This window comes from Odontesthes bonariensis, chromosome 15, assembly GCF_027942865.1.
Source record: "Odontesthes bonariensis isolate fOdoBon6 chromosome 15, fOdoBon6.hap1, whole genome shotgun sequence".
Classification (NCBI taxonomy): Eukaryota; Metazoa; Chordata; class Actinopteri; order Atheriniformes; family Atherinopsidae; genus Odontesthes; species Odontesthes bonariensis.
In genome coordinates, this window is record NC_134520.1 from 37,473,059 (window position 1) to 37,491,224 (window position 18,166).

Genomic DNA, 18,166 nt, shown 5'->3' on the forward strand with positions numbered 1-18,166 from the left:
TATACATATCTATGATTCTATACATATCTATGGTTCTATACATATCTATGGTTCTATACATATCTATGGTTCTATACATATCTATGGTTCTGTGGACCTCAGGGATAAACAGGAAGAGGAACTCAAGCTGGAGAAACTTCCGACAAGAAGAAGAAGAAGTGATGACAGGTGTTGAATTTCACAGGTGTGATACAGGAACAGTTTTCAGATTTCAGACTGTGAAAAATGAAACCCTTAAAGATTAGATTTTACATTATTCATCCCACAACGGGGAAATTCACTTGTCACAGCAGCAACAACAGACATGAAACAAGAAATTTAAAAAAAGAGAAAACATTTTTTTTTAAAGAGAAAAAGCAAGTACTAAAAAGTAAAGTGACCTTGTATAAATAATATTGCACATTGTGAAGTTGAAATGACTAAAATATAAATAATACGGGTAAAGAAGAATCTCTATATGATTATCATGGGAAAGGCAACAACATGATCAGTGTTGTAAAGTCTGACAGCTGCCGGGATGAAGGACCTGCGGAACCTCTCCTTCCTGCACCGTGGTGTGAAAGTCTGATGCTGAAGGAGCTGTACAGGGACCCTGGTAACAAAGCTTTTTGTTACAAAGGTAACAAAAAGCACAGAGACCTTCCTTAAATGGTCGGAAACATCTTTAAAACAACATGAAATGTAAAAGTTTCCAGTAAAATCAGAATTATTCTTATTCACCGACAAGGAATCTGTTGTTCTGCACCGAGAATAAACCCAAGCAAAGAAATAAAGGTGGAGATGAATAAAAGATTCAACAAATAAAACTAACAACATGCTCATAACAGGGGAATCATGTACCAGGAACTTTAGGATGAAGTTTAACATGAAAATACATTCATGGTGACTTCTACCAACTCTGCCACAGAAGATAAATGTGGATATAATGTTCAGAAAGGCTGATTTTAAACTGTGATGAGTCAGAAATGAGGGAGAGTTAGAAGTTAGAGCATCCGGGTGAGAAGAGGAGGACGTAATCTGAATGAAAGCACAGAAAACTCTGTAACTTTACACAGAAATAAAGACTGAAATGATTATTTAAAACCCAACAGTCCAGAGGATTGTGGCTTTTTCATCTGGATCAGGAGAAGCTGACTTATTCATTCATTCATTTATCAAACAGAATAAAGGTTTCAGAAATAATAAACTGGGTTTTCTTTGGTCTCTGGAGGAAGTTTCTGCTCATTTTGATCTGTTTAAATGTTTAGGTTTTAGTTCTGAGGTGGTCTGAGAAGGTTTAAAGTGGTTTAACTGCCAAAAAGCTGTGAAAAGTTCACTTTTCTCTCAGTCGGAAGCAAACTTTTAACAGAATAAAGGTTTCAGAAATCATAAACTGGGTTTTCCTTGGTCTATGGAAGCAAACTTTTCTTCTGAAGGGGAGCTCAGTGTTTCCGCCTGCAGCTTCAGAGCGACGCTGGCTCCGGACTGGACCCGGAGAAAGTGAGTTATCTGCCGGTTATCCGCCGGTTCGGAGGCGGGTTGACTGTCGGCGGCTCGGTTCTGCGCGTGAAACGGAACCGCGCGCGGGTCTGAGCGGAACCGTGCGCGCGCCTGGTGGAAGTTTGGTGGATGCGTCAGAGAAGGTGAGGCGTGTCGTCACCGTGTTTGGAAAGTTTGACGCACCTGTTGAATGTGCGCGTGTCTCAGCTTAAAAACGCTTCCAACTCACCAGGAAACTGTAAACATTTACAGAGCGCGCGGGATTTATAGTTTAATAATTATTATTTACTCCCCTCCCCCGCCGAGCTCCCAGTTTCACTTCCTGGTTCCTCAGGTGAGCGTGCAGGTGAGCGTGCAGGTGAGCCGCTTCCTCAGATTTAAATGCGACCTTCAGCCGGTTTCTGTTTTCTAACATAACTTCGGTTCTGGTTCCGCTCGGCTCGGCTCGGCTCTGCTCTGACTGATACCTGCATCGTGGTCACGAGCCTCTCACTCCTAGCACCTGAGCTGCAGGAACCAGAAACCAGCCGCGTGCACGTGTGGAAGGTAAACATATATTCGGTGGTGCTGTACGGCGGCCCTGAGGGATCAGTCCGCTTCAGAACCTCCATGAAAGTGTTTGTTTAAAGGTTCTGACACACCTGCTCAGCCTCAGAGTTGTTGGTGATTCAGATTATTGTTGATATTCACCTTGTTGATGACGTCATGTGGCTGCACAGCAGGAAAGTTTTCAGCCTGATCTTACAGGTAGAGAGGGGCCTGATTACTGAAGGCTCTGCCTCCCAAACTGGCAGCTGGTTCCACAGAGAGGGGCCTGATAACTGAAGGCTCTGCCTCCCAAACTGGCAGCTGGTTCCACAGAGAGGGGCCTGATAACTGAAGGCTCTGCCTCCCAAACTGGCAGCTGGTTCCACAGAGAGGGGCCTGATAACTGAAGGCTCTGCCTCCCAAACTGGCAGCTGGTTCCACAGAGAGGGGCCTGATAACTGAAGGCTCCGCCTCCCAAACTGGCAGCTGGTTCCACAGAGAGGGGCCTGATAACTGAAGGCTCCGCCTCCCAAACTGGCAGCTGGTTCCACAGAGAGGGGCCTGATAACTGAAGGCTCCGCCTCCCAAACTGGCAGCTGGTTCCACAGAGAGGGGCCTGATAACTGAAGGCTCCGCCTCCCAAACTGGCAGCTGGTTCCACAGAGAGGGGCCTGATAACTGAAGGCTCTGCCTCCCAAACTGGCAGCTGGTTCCACAGAGAGGGGCCTGATAACTGAAGGCTCTGCCTCCCAAACTGGCAGCTGGTTCCACAGAGAGGGGCCTGATAACTGAAGGCTCTGCCTCCCAAACTGGCAGCTGGTTCCACAGAGAGGGGCCTGATAACTGAAGGCTCCGCCTCCCAAACTGGCAGCTGGTTCCACAGAGAGGGGCCTGATAACTGAAGGCTCCGCCTCCCAAACTGGCAGCTGGTTCCACAGAGAGGGGCCTGATAACTGAAGGCTCTGCCTCCCAAACTGGCAGCTGGTTCCACAGAGAGGGGCCTGATAACTGAAGGCTCTGCCTCCCAAACTGGCAGCTGGTTCCACAGAGATGGGCCTGATAACTGAAGGCTCTGCCTCCCAAACTGGCAGCTGGTTCCACAGAGAGGGGCCTGATAACTGAAGGCTCTGCCTCCCAAACTGGCAGCTGGTTCCACAGAGAGGGGCCTGATAACCGAAGGCTCTGCCTCCCAAACTGGCAGCTGGTTCCACAGAGAGGGGCCTGATAACTGAAGGCTCCGCCTCCCAAACTGGCAGCTGGTTCCACAGAGAGGGGCCTGATAACTGAAGGCTCTGCCTCCCAAACTGGCAGCTGGTTCCACAGAGAGGGGCCTGATAACTGAAGGCTCTGCCTCCCAAACTGGCAGCTGGTTCCACAGAGATGGGCCTGATAACTGAAGGCTCTGCCTCCCAAACTGGCAGCTGGTTCCACAGAGAGGGGCCTGATAACTGAAGGCTCTGCCTCCCAAACTGGCAGCTGGTTCCACAGAGAGGGGCCTGATAACTGAAGGCTCTGCCTCCCAAACTGGCAGCTGGTTCCACAGTGTTCACAGCTTGTTTTTGTGTGCATCATGAGTCGAGTCACTTTTATCCACGCAGCACGTTGTAAGGCCTCGGTATGCTTCTCCGTCGCTATCCGCAAATCCGACTCCATGGTCACGCAGAGGCTTTAAACCTTTCAAAGTTCTCCGTCGGGATGTCGGATACGCAAGGCAGTTCACCTCCCGATCAGTAGGTGGCGCTACGTTAAAGGGACAGTCCGTCTCTTTTGACATGAAGCTGTGTAACATCCCATATCAGCAGCATCATTTCTGAACATCTTCTTACCCCCTGCTGCGTCCTGTGAGCAGAGTTCCAGCCTCGTTTTGGTGTTGATGAAGGTAGTCCGGCTAGTTGGCTGGGGTTTAAAAAATAAAGCGTTTTGCTTCTCAGAACAATATGCGTTCAACAGAGTAATACATTTGCATCACAAAATGGTTCTCCAGGAAAAAGTCAGACCTCACAATCTCTTGGCCCTATTTTCTCTCCCTTCGTATCAGTGCGTTCAGCCACCTAGCGATAGCTGCTTCTGTTTAGGTGATTACTGCTCGGTCTGCTCATCGGCTGCACAGTTTACACAGCCCGTAGTGATACGAAGGGAGAGAAAATAGCGCCAAGAATTCCTCGTGTGTGTCCACATACCTGGCATAAAAAGCGATTCTGATTCATGTCAAAAGAGGCGAACTGTCCCTTTGAACGACCCAATCTCTTGCGTATATGGTGAAAGTGTTTGATTGGTTGTTCACCTTCCGGCTCCGTTCCTCCTCACAGGGAACGATGGCGACCGGGAGAGAAAGGCTGTTGTTGGAGTTTGTTGATGTTCAAATGCAAATAATTTTCACCAAATGTTGACCAGCACACAGTAAACTCTTTCAAAGATGGCGGTGTTGTTGTTCTGAGAGGAAGGAGCTAAACCGGAGAAGTGATTCCGGAAATGATGTCGTTAGCCGACCAATCACAACCCTCGCGATCTCCGGGAGGGTTTCCGTAGACGACCATAAATCAGCCTTAACACAACATGAACGGTTTCATTCAGGAAACCCCAACAGTGTAAAAACGGGTCAAACCAATCAGATAATCTAACAAATAAGAGGCAATAAGCAGAGAGGACCCGCCCACCTCTGCCTCTCACTGACTAGTACTAGTTACCCTCTCTGGGTGGGTTGGTTAGGCTCGTGTGAGCCCGTCCAAACGCTGCCGCTCCGTGTTCGGGTCACAGTTTGTAACACAGGTAGTTAAATGAAGCGTACCCACGCCACCGACTGGACTTCGCTTTATAGTCGGTATCTAACCTGCCCGGTAACTAGTAGTTAACTAGTAGTTAGGTCAGCTTTGTTGTGGTCGGGGTATTTCACCTGAATGTTGAAGAACATACGTCTATCACCTGCTCAGGTGTGGAGTCAGATTCAGTATTTCTATTAATGTTGACCCCTGACCCCTGACCTGGCAACATGTTACCCCTGACCCCTGACCTGGCAACATGTGACCCCTGACCTGGCAACATGTTACCCCTGACCCCTGACCTGGCAACATGTTACCCCTGACCTGGCAACATGTTACCCCTGACCCCTGACCTGGCAACATGTTACCCCTGACCCCTGACCTGGCAACATGTTACCCCTGACCCCTGACCTGGCAACATGTTACCCCTGACCCCTGACCTGGCAACATGTTTGTGTTTTTCCTTCAGACTGATCCAGAACCAGCAGAGAAAGCACAGCCACCATGTATGAAAACGTCCCAGCAGGTAAACCCTCTCGCTGTTCCACGTGCACTCAGCTGTGTGCACGGTTCTGCGAATTATTTACTCAAATAATCCCGTTTTTCTGAAGGGGAACCAAAGGTTTGAGTTTCAGGAAACCAGCAAACAGGAAGCTGCGCAGCTCAGTCGCTTTGAGGTTTAAAGTTTAGGGGAATAAAGTGTTAACATTAACAGCTAAAGTACTAAATATATTTCTGTCGTTTGTTTCTACTTTTACCTGATTTTCAGTCCTGATTGAGGCAGAAATGTCAGAAACTGAAGGTGTAACCGAACCTCTGACATCTGACCCTGCAGCAGAAGTTTTTAAATCTAAAACATAAATGCAGAAAATGAACAATTTGAATGGTTTAAAGATAAATAACTCAAAGGATTTAAAAGGAGTAAGATCAGTGACCTGTGTTTAACTGTCTGTGTGTTTAACCGTCTGTGTGTTTAACCGTCTGTGTGTTTAACCGTCTGTGTGTTTAACCGTCTGTGTGTTTAACTGTCTGTGTGTTTAACCGTCTGTGTGTTTAACTGTCTGTGTGTTTAACCGTCTGTGTGTTTAACCGTCTGTGTGTTTAACCGTCTGTGTGTTTAACCGTCTGTGTTTAACCGTCTGTGTGTTTAACCGTCTGTGTGTTTAACCGTCTGTGTGTTTAACCGTCTGTGTGTTTAACCGTCTGTGTGTTTAACCGTCTGTGTGTTTAACCGTCTGTGTGTTTAACCGTCTGTGTGTTTAACCGTCTGTGTTTAACCGTCTGTGTGTTTAACCGTCTGTGTTTAACCGTCTGTGTGTTTAACCGTCTGTGTGTTTAACCGTCTGTGTGTTTAACCGACTGTGTTTAACCGTCTGTGTGTTTAACCGTCTGTGTTTAACCGTCTGTGTGTTTAACCGACTGTGTTTAACCGTCTGTGTGTTTAACCGACTGTGTTTAACCGTCTGTGTGTTTAACCGTCTGTGTGTTTAACCGTCTGTGTGTTTAACCGTCTGTGTGTTTAACCGACTGTGTTTAACCGTCTGTGTGTTTAACCGTCTGTGTGTTTAACCGTCTGTGTGTTTAACCGTCTGTGTGTTTAACCGACTGTGTGTTTAACCGTCTGTGTGTTTAACCGTCTGTGTGTTTAACCGTCTGTGTTTAACCGTCTGTGTGTTTAACCGTCTGTGTTTAACCGTCTGTGTGTTTAACCGTCTGTGTTTAACCGTCTGTGTGTTTAACCGTCTGTGTGTTTAACCGACTGTGTGTTTAACCGACTGTGTGTTTAACCGACTGTGTTTAACCGTCTGTGTGTTTAACCGACTGTGTTTAACCGTCTGTGTGTTTAACCGACTGTGTGTTTAACCGACTGTGTGTTTAACCGACTGTGTTTAACCGTCTGTGTGTTTAACCGTCTGTGTTTAACCGTCTGTGTGTTTAACCGACTGTGTGTTTAACCGTCTGTGTGTTTAACCGACTGTGTTTAACCGTCTGTGTGTTTAACCGACTGTGTGTTTAACCGACTGTGTGTTTAACCGTCTGTGTTTAACCGTCTGTGTGTTTAACCGACTGTGTGTTTAACCGTCTGTGTGTTTAACCGTCTGTGTTTAACCGTCTGTGTGTTTAACCGTCTGTGTGTTTAACCGACTGTGTGTTTAACCGTCTGTGTTTAACCGTCTGTGTGTTTAACCGTCTGTGTGTTTAACCGTCTGTGTGTTTAACCGTCTGTGTGTTTAACCGACTGTGTTTAACCGTCTGTGTTTAACCGTCTGTGTGTTTAACCGTCTGTGTGTTTAACCGTCTGTGTGTTTAACCGTCTGTGTATTTAACCGTCTGTGTGTTTAACCGACTGTGTGTTTAACCGTCTGTGTGTTTAACCGTCTGTGTGTTTAACCGTCTGTGTGTTTAACCGTCTGTGTGTTTAACCGTCTGTGTGTTTAACCGTCTGTGTGTTTAACCGACTGTGTGTTTAACCGACTGTGTGTTTAACCGTCTGTGTGTTTAACCGTCTGTGTGTTTAACCGTCTGTGTGTTTAACCGTCTGTGTGTTTAACCGTCTGTGTGTTTAACCGACTGTGTGTTTAACCGTCTGTGTTTAACCGACTGTGTGTTTAACCGACTGTGTGTTTAACCGTCTGTGTGTTTAACCGTCTGTGTGTTTAACCGACTGTGTGTTTAACCGTCTGTGTGTTTAACCGTCTGTGTGTTTAACCGTCTGTGTGTTTAACCGACTGTGTGTTTAACCGTCTGTGTGTTTAACCGACTGTGTGTTTAACCGTCTGTGTGTTTAACCGTCTGTGTGTTTAACCGACTGTGTGTTTAACCGTCTGTGTTTAACCGTCTGTGTGTTTAACCGTCTGTGTGTTTAACCGTCTGTGTGTTTAACCGTCTGTGTGTTTAACCGTCTGTGTGTTTAACCGACTGTGTGTTTAACCGTCTGTGTGTTTAACCGTCTGTGTGTTTAACCGTCTGTGTGTTTAACCGACTGTGTGTTTAACCGTCTGTGTGTTTAACCGACTGTGTTTAACCGTCTGTGTGTTTAACCGTCTGTGTGTTTAACCGACTGTGTGTTTAACCGTCTGTGTTTAACCGACTGTGTGTTTAACCGACTGTGTGTTTAACCGTCTGTGTGTTTAACCGTCTGTGTGTTTAACCGTCTGTGTGTTTAACCGTCTGTGTGTTTAACCGTCTGTGTGTTTAACCGTCTGTGTGTTTAACCGACTGTGTGTTTAACCGTCTGTGTGTTTAACCGACTGTGTTTAACCGACTGTGTGTTTAACCGTCTGTGTGTTTAACCGTCTGTGTGTTTAACCGACTGTGTTTAACCGTCTGTGTGTTTAACCGACTGTGTGTTTAACCGTCTGTGTTTAACCGTCTGTGTGTTTAACCGACTGTGTGTTTAACCGTCTGTGTGTTTAACCGTCTGTGTGTTTAACCGACTGTGTTTAACCGACTGTGTGTTTAACCGTCTGTGTGTTTAACCGTCTGTGTGTTTAACCGACTGTGTTTAACCGTCTGTGTGTTTAACCGACTGTGTGTTTAACCGTCTGTGTTTAACCGTCTGTGTGTTTAACCGACTGTGTGTTTAACCGTCTGTGTTTAACCGTCTGTGTGTTTAACCGACTGTGTGTTTAACCGTCTGTGTTTAACCGTCTGTGTGTTTAACCGACTGTGTGTTTAACCGACTGTGTGTTTAACCGTCTGTGTTTAACCGTCTGTGTGTTTAACCGTCTGTGTTTAACCGTCTGTGTGTTTAACCGACTGTGTGTTTAACCGTCTGTGTGTTTAACCGACTGTGTGTTTAACCGTCTGTGTGTTTAACCGTCTGTGTTTAACCGTCTGTGTGTTTAACCGACTGTGTGTTTAACCGACTGTGTGTTTAACCGTCTGTGTTTAACCGTCTGTGTGTTTAACCGTCTGTGTGTTTAACCGACTGTGTGTTTAACCGACTGTGTTTAACCGTCTGTGTGTTTAACCGTCTGTGTGTTTAACCGTCTGTGTGTTTAACCGTCTGTGTTTAACCGACTGTGTGTTTAACCGTCTGTGTGTTTAACCGTCTGTGTTTAACCGACTGTGTGTTTAACCGACTGTGTGTTTAACCGACTGTGTTTAACCGACTGTGTGTTTAACCGTCTGTGTTTAACCGTCTGTGTGTTTAACCGTCTGTGTGTTTAACCGTCTGTGTGTTTAACCGTCTGTGTTTAACCGTCTGTGTGTTTAACCGTCTGTGTTTAACCGTCTGTGTGTTTAACCGTCTGTGTTTAACCGTCTGTGTGTTTAACCGTCTGTGTTTAACCGTCTGTGTTTAACCGTCTGTGTTTAACCGTCTGTGTGTTTAACCGACTGTGTGTTTAACCGACTGTGTGTTTAACCGTCTGTGTGTTTAACCGTCTGTGTGTTTAACCGTCTGTGTTTAACCGTCTGTGTGTTTAACCGTCTGTGTGTTTAACCGTCTGTGTGTTTAACCGTCTGTGTTTAACCGTCTGTGTGTTTAACCGTCTGTGTGTTTAACCGTCTGTGTGTTTAACCGTCTGTGTGTTTAACCGTCTGTGTGTTTAACCGACTGTGTGTTTAACCGTCTGTGTGTTTAACCGTCTGTGTGTTTAACCGACTGTGTGTTTAACCGTCTGTGTTTAACCGTCTGTGTGTTTAACCGTCTGTGTTTAACCGTCTGTGTTTAACCGACTGTGTGTTTAACCGACTGTGTGTTTAACCGACTGTGTGTTTAACCGTCTGTGTGTTTAACCGTCTGTGTGTTTAACCGTCTGTGTGTTTAACCGTCTGTGTTTAACCGTCTGTGTTTAACCGACTGTGTGTTTAACCGTCTGTGTTTAACCGTCTGTGTGTTTAACCGTCTGTGTGTTTAACCGTCTGTGTGTTTAACCGTCTGTGTTTAACCGTCTGTGTGTTTAACCGTCTGTGTGTTTAACCGTCTGTGTGTTTAACCGTCTGTGTGTTTAACCGTCTGTGTGTTTAACCGTCTGTGTGTTTAACCGTCTGTGTTTAACCGTCTGTGTTTAACCGACTGTGTGTTTAACCGACTGTGTGTTTAACCGACTGTGTGTTTAACCGTCTGTGTGTTTAACCGTCTGTGTGTTTAACCGTCTGTGTTTAACCGTCTGTGTGTTTAACCGTCTGTGTTTAACCGTCTGTGTGTTTAACCGACTGTGTGTTTAACCGACTGTGTTTAACCGTCTGTGTGTTTAACCGTCTGTGTGTTTAACCGTCTGTGTGTTTAACCGTCTGTGTTTAACCGTCTGTGTGTTTAACCGACTGTGTGTTTAACCGTCTGTGTTTAACCGTCTGTGTGTTTAACCGTCTGTGTGTTTAACCGTCTGTGTGTTTAACCGTCTGTGTGTTTAACCGTCTGTGTTTAACCGTCTGTGTGTTTAACCGTCTGTGTTTAACCGTCTGTGTTTAACCGTCTGTGTGTTTAACCGTCTGTGTGTTTAACCGTCTGTGTGTTTAACCGTCTGTGTTTAACCGTCTGTGTTTAACCGTCTGTGTGTTTAACCGTCTGTGTTTAACCGTCTGTGTTTAACCGTCTGTGTGTTTAACCGTCTGTGTTTAACCGTCTGTGTGTTTAACCGTCTGTGTTTAACCGTCTGTGTGTTTAACCGTCTGTGTTTAACCGTCTGTGTTTAACCGTCTGTGTTTAACCGTCTGTGTGTTTAACCGACTGTGTGTTTAACCGACTGTGTGTTTAACCGTCTGTGTTTAACCGTCTGTGTTTAACCGTCTGTGTGTTTAACCGTCTGTGTTTAACCGTCTGTGTGTTTAACCGACTGTGTGTTTAACCGACTGTGTGTTTAACCGTCTGTGTGTTTAACCGTCTGTGTGTTTAACCGACTGTGTGTTTAACCGTCTGTGTGTTTAACCGACTGTGTGTTTAACCGTCTGTGTTTAACCGACTGTGTGTTTAACCGTCTGTGTGTTTAACCGACTGTGTGTTTAACCGTCTGTGTTTAACCGACTGTGTGTTTAACCGTCTGTGTGTTTAACCGACTGTGTGTTTAACCGTCTGTGTTTAACCGACTGTGTGTTTAACCGACTGTGTGTTTAACCGTCTGTGTTTAACCGTCTGTGTGTTTAACCGACTGTGTGTTTAACCGTCTGTGTTTAACCGTCTGTGTGTTTAACCGTCTGTGTTTAACCGACTGTGTGTTTAACCGTCTGTGTTTAACCGTCTGTGTGTTTAACCGACTGTGTGTTTAACCGTCTGTGTTTAACCGACTGTGTGTTTAACCGTCTGTGTTTAACCGACTGTGTGTTTAACCGTCTGTGTTTAACCGTCTGTGTTTAACCGACTGTGTGTTTAACCGTCTGTGTTTAACCGTCTGTGTTTAACCGTCTGTGTGTTTAACCGTCTGTGTTTAACCGTCTGTGTGTTTAACCGTCTGTGTTTAACCGTCTGTGTTTAACCGACTGTGTTTAACCGACTGTGTGTTTAACCGTCTGTGTTTAACCGTCTGTGTTTAACCGACTGTGTGTTTAACCGTCTGTGTTTAACCGTCTGTGTGTTTAACCGACTGTGTGTTTAACCGTCTGTGTTTAACCGACTGTGTGTTTAACCGTCTGTGTTTAACCGACTGTGTGTTTAACCGTCTGTGTTTAACCGACTGTGTGTTTAACCGTCTGTGTTTAACCGTCTGTGTTTAACCGTCTGTGTGTTTAACCGTCTGTGTTTAACCGACTGTGTTTAACCGTCTGTGTGTTTAACCGACTGTGTGTTTAACCGTCTGTGTGTTTAACCGTCTGTGTTTAACCGACTGTGTTTAACCGTCTGTGTGTTTAACCGTCTGTGTGTTTAACCGTCTGTGTGTTTAACCGACTGTGTGTTTAACCGTCTGTGTGTTTAACCGACTGTGTTTAACCGTCTGTGTGTTTAACCGACTGTATTTAACCGTCTGTGTGTTTAACCGACTGTATTTAACCGTCTGTGTGTTTAACCGACTGTGTGTTTAACCGTCTGTGTGTTTAACCGACTGTGTTTAACCGTCTGTGTGTTTAACCGACTGTGTTTAACCGACTGTGTGTTTAACCGTCTGTGTGTTTAACCGACTGTGTTTAACCGACTGTGTGTTTAACCGACTGTGTGTTTAACCGACTGTGTTTAACCGACTGTGTGTTTAACCGACTGTGTGTTTAACCGTCTGTGTGTTTAACCGTCTGTGTGTTTAACCGTCTGTGTTTAACCGACTGTGTGTTTAACCGTCTGTGTGTTTAACCGTCTGTGTGTTTAACCGTCTGTGTGTTTAACCGTCTGTGTTTAACCGACTGTGTGTTTAACCGACTGTGTTTAACCGTCTGTGTTTAACCGACCGTGTTTAACCGACCGTGTTTAACCGACTGTGTGTTTAACCGACTGTGTTTAACCGACTGTGTTTAACCGACTGTGTTTAACCGACCGTGTTTAACCGACTGTGTTTAACCGACTGTGTTTAACCGACTGTGTGTTTAACCGTCTGTGTTTAACCGACTGTGTGTTTAACCGTCTGTGTGTTTAACCGTCTGTGTTTAACCGTCTGTGTTTAACCGACTGTGTGTTTAACCGACTGTGTTTAACCGACCGTGTTTAACCGACCGTGTTTAACCGACCGTCTTTAACTGACCGTCTTTAACCGACCGTGTTTAACCGACTGTGTGTTTAACCGACTGTGTGTGTTCGGGCAGCCGAGCGTCAGCAGGTTCTGGCGGCTCTGGAGCGGCTGCAGAACAAACTGGTCCAAAGGGAGGAGTGGACCCACAGCGACACGCTGGGGAACCTGCGGCAGACGCTGCAGAGTCCGCTGTTTGGCCACATCCTGAACCTGCAGCACTCCATCAGGCAGCTGCGCACCCAGGTGAGACACGGCTGAGACACCGGGGGGACGGGCCGATGGGGGAACCAACCGATGGGGGATGGGGGATGGGGGGACCGGCCGATGGGGGGACGGGCCGATGGGGGAACCAACAGATGGGGGATGGGGGGGACCTGTTGATGGGGGAACCAACTGATGGGGGACGGGGGGGACGGGCCGATGGGGGAACCGGCCGATGGGGGGACGGGCCGATGGGGGAACCGGCCGATGGGGGAACCGGCCGATGGGGGAACCGGCCGATGGGGGAACCAACTGATGGGGGATGGGGGAACCGGCCGATTGGGGAACCTGCCGATGGGGGTACCGGCCGATGGGGGAACCAACTGATGGGGGATGGGGGAACCGGCCGATGGGGGGATGGGGGAACCGGCCGATGGGGGAACCGGCCGATGGGGGGACGGGTCGATGGGGGGACCAACAGATGGGGGGACCAGCCGATGGGGGGACGGGTCGATGGGGGAACCAACAGATGGGGGGACCAACAGATGGGGGGACCGGCCGATGGGGGAACCTGCCGATGGGTGAACCTGCCGATGGGGGAACCTGCCGATGGGGGGACGAGCCGATGGGGGAACCGACCGATGGGGAACCGGCTGTGTGACGAGTCTGGGCCCAGAATGGAGGCTGCCCATCACACATCCTCTGCTGCGCTGCTCTCACACGGTGTGTTATGATGTGGCAGCTGAAGCCCCGCCCAGCCGCTGACAGCCTATCAGGTGTTCGAGTTGTGAGCGGGACACCCCCCCCCCCCCCCCCCGTGGTCATCTGTATTCAGCTGCCGCTCACTCTGACGCTCCCCCACAATAAACAATCTGAGGCCAAATTAAGATAATGGCTGTAAGTGGCTTCATATTCTAAGTGCTGCGAAGGTCAGAGCGAGTCTATGAAAGTGTAGGTGGAGCTGCTGGAGGTGGATGGAGCGGGGACTCCTCTCCCCCTCTGTCTTTATTTATTTCCCTCCCTCCTGCTCTGCGGATCTATCAAGCTTTAATATCTGGTGTCTGGCTGTGAGTAACGGCCTTGTCGGGGCGGTATTGATGAAATGGCTCGGGATCCTGCTCCGTCAGCCCGGCCTAAATAAGCTGCAGACTGATAAGTTTCCACAATGTGAGAGTAAAGGTCGTTAATACATTACCTGTTCAGAGACGTGGCCCGCAGAGGAATCTATTGATTTCTTCTTCTCCTCCCCACTTACCCCCCGGCCCCTCGCTTCATTTCTTTCCTCGTGGCTCTTGTTGGCTGCGCCCTTCGTCTCTCCATCCGTCCTCGTCTTCGTCAGCACCGCCCGGTTAGATTCAGAAGTATGCGGACAGTCGGCTGATGTGACACCGGCGATGAGCGGGTTTAAAACATCATCCTGATGGTTAAAGTTTGTTTTACGGCTCCGCCGTGTCGCTGATGCTTTGCATTGTGGGAGATGCAGGCCGGCTTTGGGAACATGACATCTGTGTGCGGCTGGGTCGGTCCGGAGGTTCTGGGCTTTCTCAGGCCAAAACGTGTTGATAAAGCAGATTTACATCCAGTTCCCAGTGACCACAGCGCCGTACAGAGAGCTATAAAAGGTTAGAAAGATGAACAGAGACTGCAGTAAGACCTTTCTACAAGATCTCAGGGATGTAGGAGGTCAGATGTAGGAGGTCAGAGATGTAGGAGGTCAGGGATGTAGGAGGTCAGAGATGTAGGAGGTCAGATGTAGGAGGTCAGATGTAGGAGGTCAGATGTAGGAGGTCAGATGTTGGAGGTCAGGGATGTAGGAGGTCAGAGATGTAGGAGGTAGGAGGTCAGAGATGTAGGAGGTCAGAGATGTAGGAGGTCAGAGATGTAGGAGGTCAGATATGTAGGAGGTCAGGGATGTAGGAGGTCAGATGTAGGAGGTCAGAGATGTAGGAGGTCAGAGATGTAGGAGGTCAGATGTAGGAGGTAAGATGTAGGAGGTCAGAGATGTAGGAGGTCAGAGATGTAGGAGGTCAGGGATGTAGGAGGTCAGAGATGTAGGAGGTCAGGGATGTAGGAGGTCAGAGATGTAGGAGGTCAGAGATGTAGGAGGTCAGATATAGGAGGTCAGGGATGTAGGAGGTCAGGGATGTAGGAGGTCAGATGTAGGAGGTCAGAGATGTAGGAGGTCAGAGATGTAGGAGGTCAGATGTAGGAGGTCAGATGTAGGAGGTCAGATGTAGGAGGTCAGATGTAGGAGGTCAGGGATGTAGGAGGTCAGGGATGTAGGAGGTCAGGGATGTAGGAGGTCAGATGTAGGAGGTCAGATGTAGGAGGCCAGATGTAGGAGGTCAGGGATGTAGGAGGTCAGAGATGTAGGAGGTCAGAGATGTAGGAGGTCAGATGTAGGAGGTCAGATGTAGGAGGTCAGGGATGTAGGAGGTCAGGGATGTAGGAGGTCAGGGATGTAGGAGATCAGGGATGTAGGAGGTCAGATGTAGGAGGTCAGAGATGTAGGAGGTCAGATGTAGGAGGTCAGATGTAGGAGGTCAGATGTAGGAGGTCAGATGTAGGAGGTCAGGGATGTAGGAGGTCAGATGCAGAAGGTCAGATGTAGGAGGTCAGAGATGTAGGAGGTCAGATGTAGGAGGTCAGATGTAGGAGGTCAGGGATGTAGGAGGTCAGATGTAGGAGGTCAGAGATGTAGGAGGTCAGATGTAGGAGGTCAGATGTAGGAGGTCAGAGATGTAGGAGGTCAGAGATGTAGGAGGTCAGAGATGTAGGAGGTCAGATGTAGGAGGTCAGATGTAGGAGGTCAGAGATGTAGGAGGTAAGAGATGTAGGAGGTCAGATGTAGGAGGTCAGATGTAGGAGGTCAGATGTAGGAGGTCAGAGATGTAGGAGGTCAGAGATGTAGGAGGTCAGATGTAGGAGGTCAGAGATGTAGGAGGTCAGAGATGTAGGAGGTCAGAGATGTAGGAGGTCAGATGTTGGAGGTCAGGGATGTAGGAGGTCAGATGTAGGAGGTCAGGGATGTAGGAGGTCAGATGATGGAGGTCAGGGATGTAGGAGGTCAGATGTAGGAGGTCAGAGATGTAGGAGGTCAGATGTAGGAGGTCAGATGTAGGAGGTCAGATGTAGGAGGTCAGGGATGTAGAAGGTCAGAGATGTAGGAGGTCAGATGTAGGAGGTGAGAGATGTAGGAGGTGAGAGATGTAGGAGGTCAGGATGTGTAGGAGGTCAGAGATGTAGGAGGTCAGGGATGTAGGAGGTCAGGGATGTGTAGGAGGTCAGATGTAGGAGGTCAGAGATATAGGAGGTCAGAGATATAGGAGGTCAGGGATGTAGGAGGTCAGATGTAGGAGGTCAGGGATGTAGGAGGTCAGGGATGTAGGAGGTCAGGGATGTAGGAGGTCAGAGATGTAGGAGGTCAGGGATGTAGGAGGTCAGGGATGTAGGAGGTCAGATGTAGGAGGTCAGAGATGTAGGAGGTCAGATGTAGGAGGTGAGAGATGTAGGAGGTCAGGGATGTAGGAGGTCAGGGATGTAGGAGGTCAGATGTAGGAGGTCAGGGATGTAGGAGGTCAGGGATGTAGGAGGTCAGAGATGTAGGAGGTCAGAGATGTAGGAGGTCAGATATAGGAGGTCAGGGATGTAGGAGGTCAGGGATGTAGGAGGTCAGATGTAGGAGGTCAGAGATGTAGGAGGTCAGAGATGTAGGAGGTCAGATGTAGGAGGTAAGATGTAGGAGGTCAGAGATGTAGGAGGTCAGAGATGTAGGAGGTCAGATGTAGGAGGTCAGATGTAGGAGGTCAGATGTAGGAGGTCAGGGATGTAGGAGGTCAGGGATGTAGGAGGTCAGATGTAGGAGGTCAGATGTAGGAGGCCAGATGTAGGAGGTCAGGGATGTAGGAGGTCAGAGATGTAGGAGGTCAGAGATGTAGGAGGTCAGATGTAGGAGGTCAGATGTAGGAGGTCAGGGATGTAGGAGGTCAGGGATGTAGGAGGTCAGGGATGTAGGAGATCAGGGATGTAGGAGGTCAGATGTAGGAGGTCAGATGTAGGAGGTCAGATGTAGGAGGTCAGATGTAGGAGGTCAGATGTAGGAGGTCAGATGTAGGAGGTCAGATGTAGGAGGTCAGGGATGTAGGAGGTCAGATGCAGAAGGTCAGATGTAGGAGGTCAGAGATGTAGGAGGTCAGATGTAGGAGGTCAGAGATGTAGGAGGTCAGATGTAGGAGGTCAGATGTAGGAGGTCAGGGATGTAGGAGGTCAGATGTAGGAGGTCAGAGATGTAGGAGGTCAGATGTAGGAGGTCAGATGTAGGAGGTCAGAGATGTAGGAGGTCAGAGATGTAGGAGGTCAGAGATGTAGGAGGTCAGATGTAGGAGGTCAGATGTAGGAGGTCAGAGATGTAGGAGGTCAGAGATGTAGGAGGTCAGATGTAGGAGGTCAGATGTAGGAGGTCAGAGATGTAGGAGGTCAGAGATGTAGGAGGTCAGATGTAGGAGGTCAGAGATGTAGGAGGTCAGATGTAGGAGGTCAGAGATGTAGGAGGTCAGAGATGTAGGAGGTCAGATGTTGGAGGTCAGGGATGTAGGAGGTCAGATGTAGGAGGTCAGGGATGTAGGAGGTCAGATGATGGAGGTCAGGGATGTAGGAGGTCAGATGTAGGAGGTCAGAGATGTAGGAGGTCAGATGTAGGAGGTCAGATGTAGGAGGTCAGATGTAGGAGGTCAGGGATGTAGAAGGTCAGAGATGTAGGAGGTCAGATGTAGGAGGTGAGAGATGTAGGAGGTGAGAGATGTAGGAGGTCAGGATGTGTAGGAGGTCAGAGATGTAGGAGGTCAGGGATGTAGGAGGTCAGGGATGTGTAGGAGGTCAGATGTAGGAGGTCAGAGATGTAGGAGGTCAGGGATGTAGGAGGTCAGATGTAGGAGGTCAGGGATGTAGGAGGTCAGGGATGTAGGAGGTCAGATGTAGGAGGTCAGAGATGTAGGAGGTCAGGGATGTAGGAGGTCAGATGTAGGAGGTCAGGGATGTAGGAGGTCAGGGATGTAGGAGGTCAGAGATGTAGGAGGTCAGGGATGTAGGAGGTCAGGGATGTAGGAGGTCAGATGTAGGAGGTCAGAGATGTAGGAGGTCAGATGTAGGAGGTGAGAGATGTAGGAGGTCAGGGATGTAGGAGGTCAGGGATGTAGGAGGTCAGATGTAGGAGGTCAGGGATGTAGGAGGTCAGATGTAGGAGGTGAGAGATGTAGGAGGTCAGATGTAGGAGGTCAGAGATGTAGGAGGTCAGAGATGTAGGAGGTCAGATGTAGGAGGTGAGAGATGTAGGAGGTGAGAGATGTAGGAGGTGAGAGATGTAGGAGGTCAGAGATGTAGGAGGTCAGATGTAGGAGGTCAGATGTAGGAGGTCAGGGATGTAGGAGGTCAGGGATGTGTAGGAGGTCAGAGATGTAGGAGGTCAGGGATGTGTAGGAGGTCAGAGATATAGGAGGTCAGGGATGTGTAGGAGGTCAGAGATGTAGGAGTTCAGGGATGTGTAGGAGGTCAGGGATGTGTAGGAGGTCAGGGATGTGTAGGAGGTCAGAGATGTAGGAGGTC

At 48.3% G+C, this 18,166-nt stretch overlaps 1 protein-coding gene across 4 annotated transcripts in view; it reads left to right on the forward strand.

Annotated features, from left to right (window-relative positions):
* The first annotated feature begins 1,411 nt into the window (after positions 1 to 1,411).
* Positions 1,412 to 18,166, forward strand: part of patj (PATJ crumbs cell polarity complex component) — a 251,504-nt gene continuing 234,749 nt past the window's right edge. For 2 of the 4 annotated variants that reach the window (XM_075486126.1, XM_075486129.1), the window contains exons 1-3: positions 1,418 to 1,622; positions 5,236 to 5,292; positions 12,438 to 12,607. In XM_075486126.1, coding sequence (XP_075342241.1) covers positions 5,271 to 5,292; positions 12,438 to 12,607 — 192 coding nt within the window. In that variant the 5' untranslated portion in view covers positions 1,418 to 1,622; positions 5,236 to 5,270. Of the gene's footprint in view, positions 1,623 to 1,918; positions 2,026 to 5,235; positions 5,293 to 12,437; positions 12,608 to 18,166 lie in introns of those variants that run through there. The other 2 variants (XM_075486127.1, XM_075486128.1) reach the window with 2 other exon arrangements.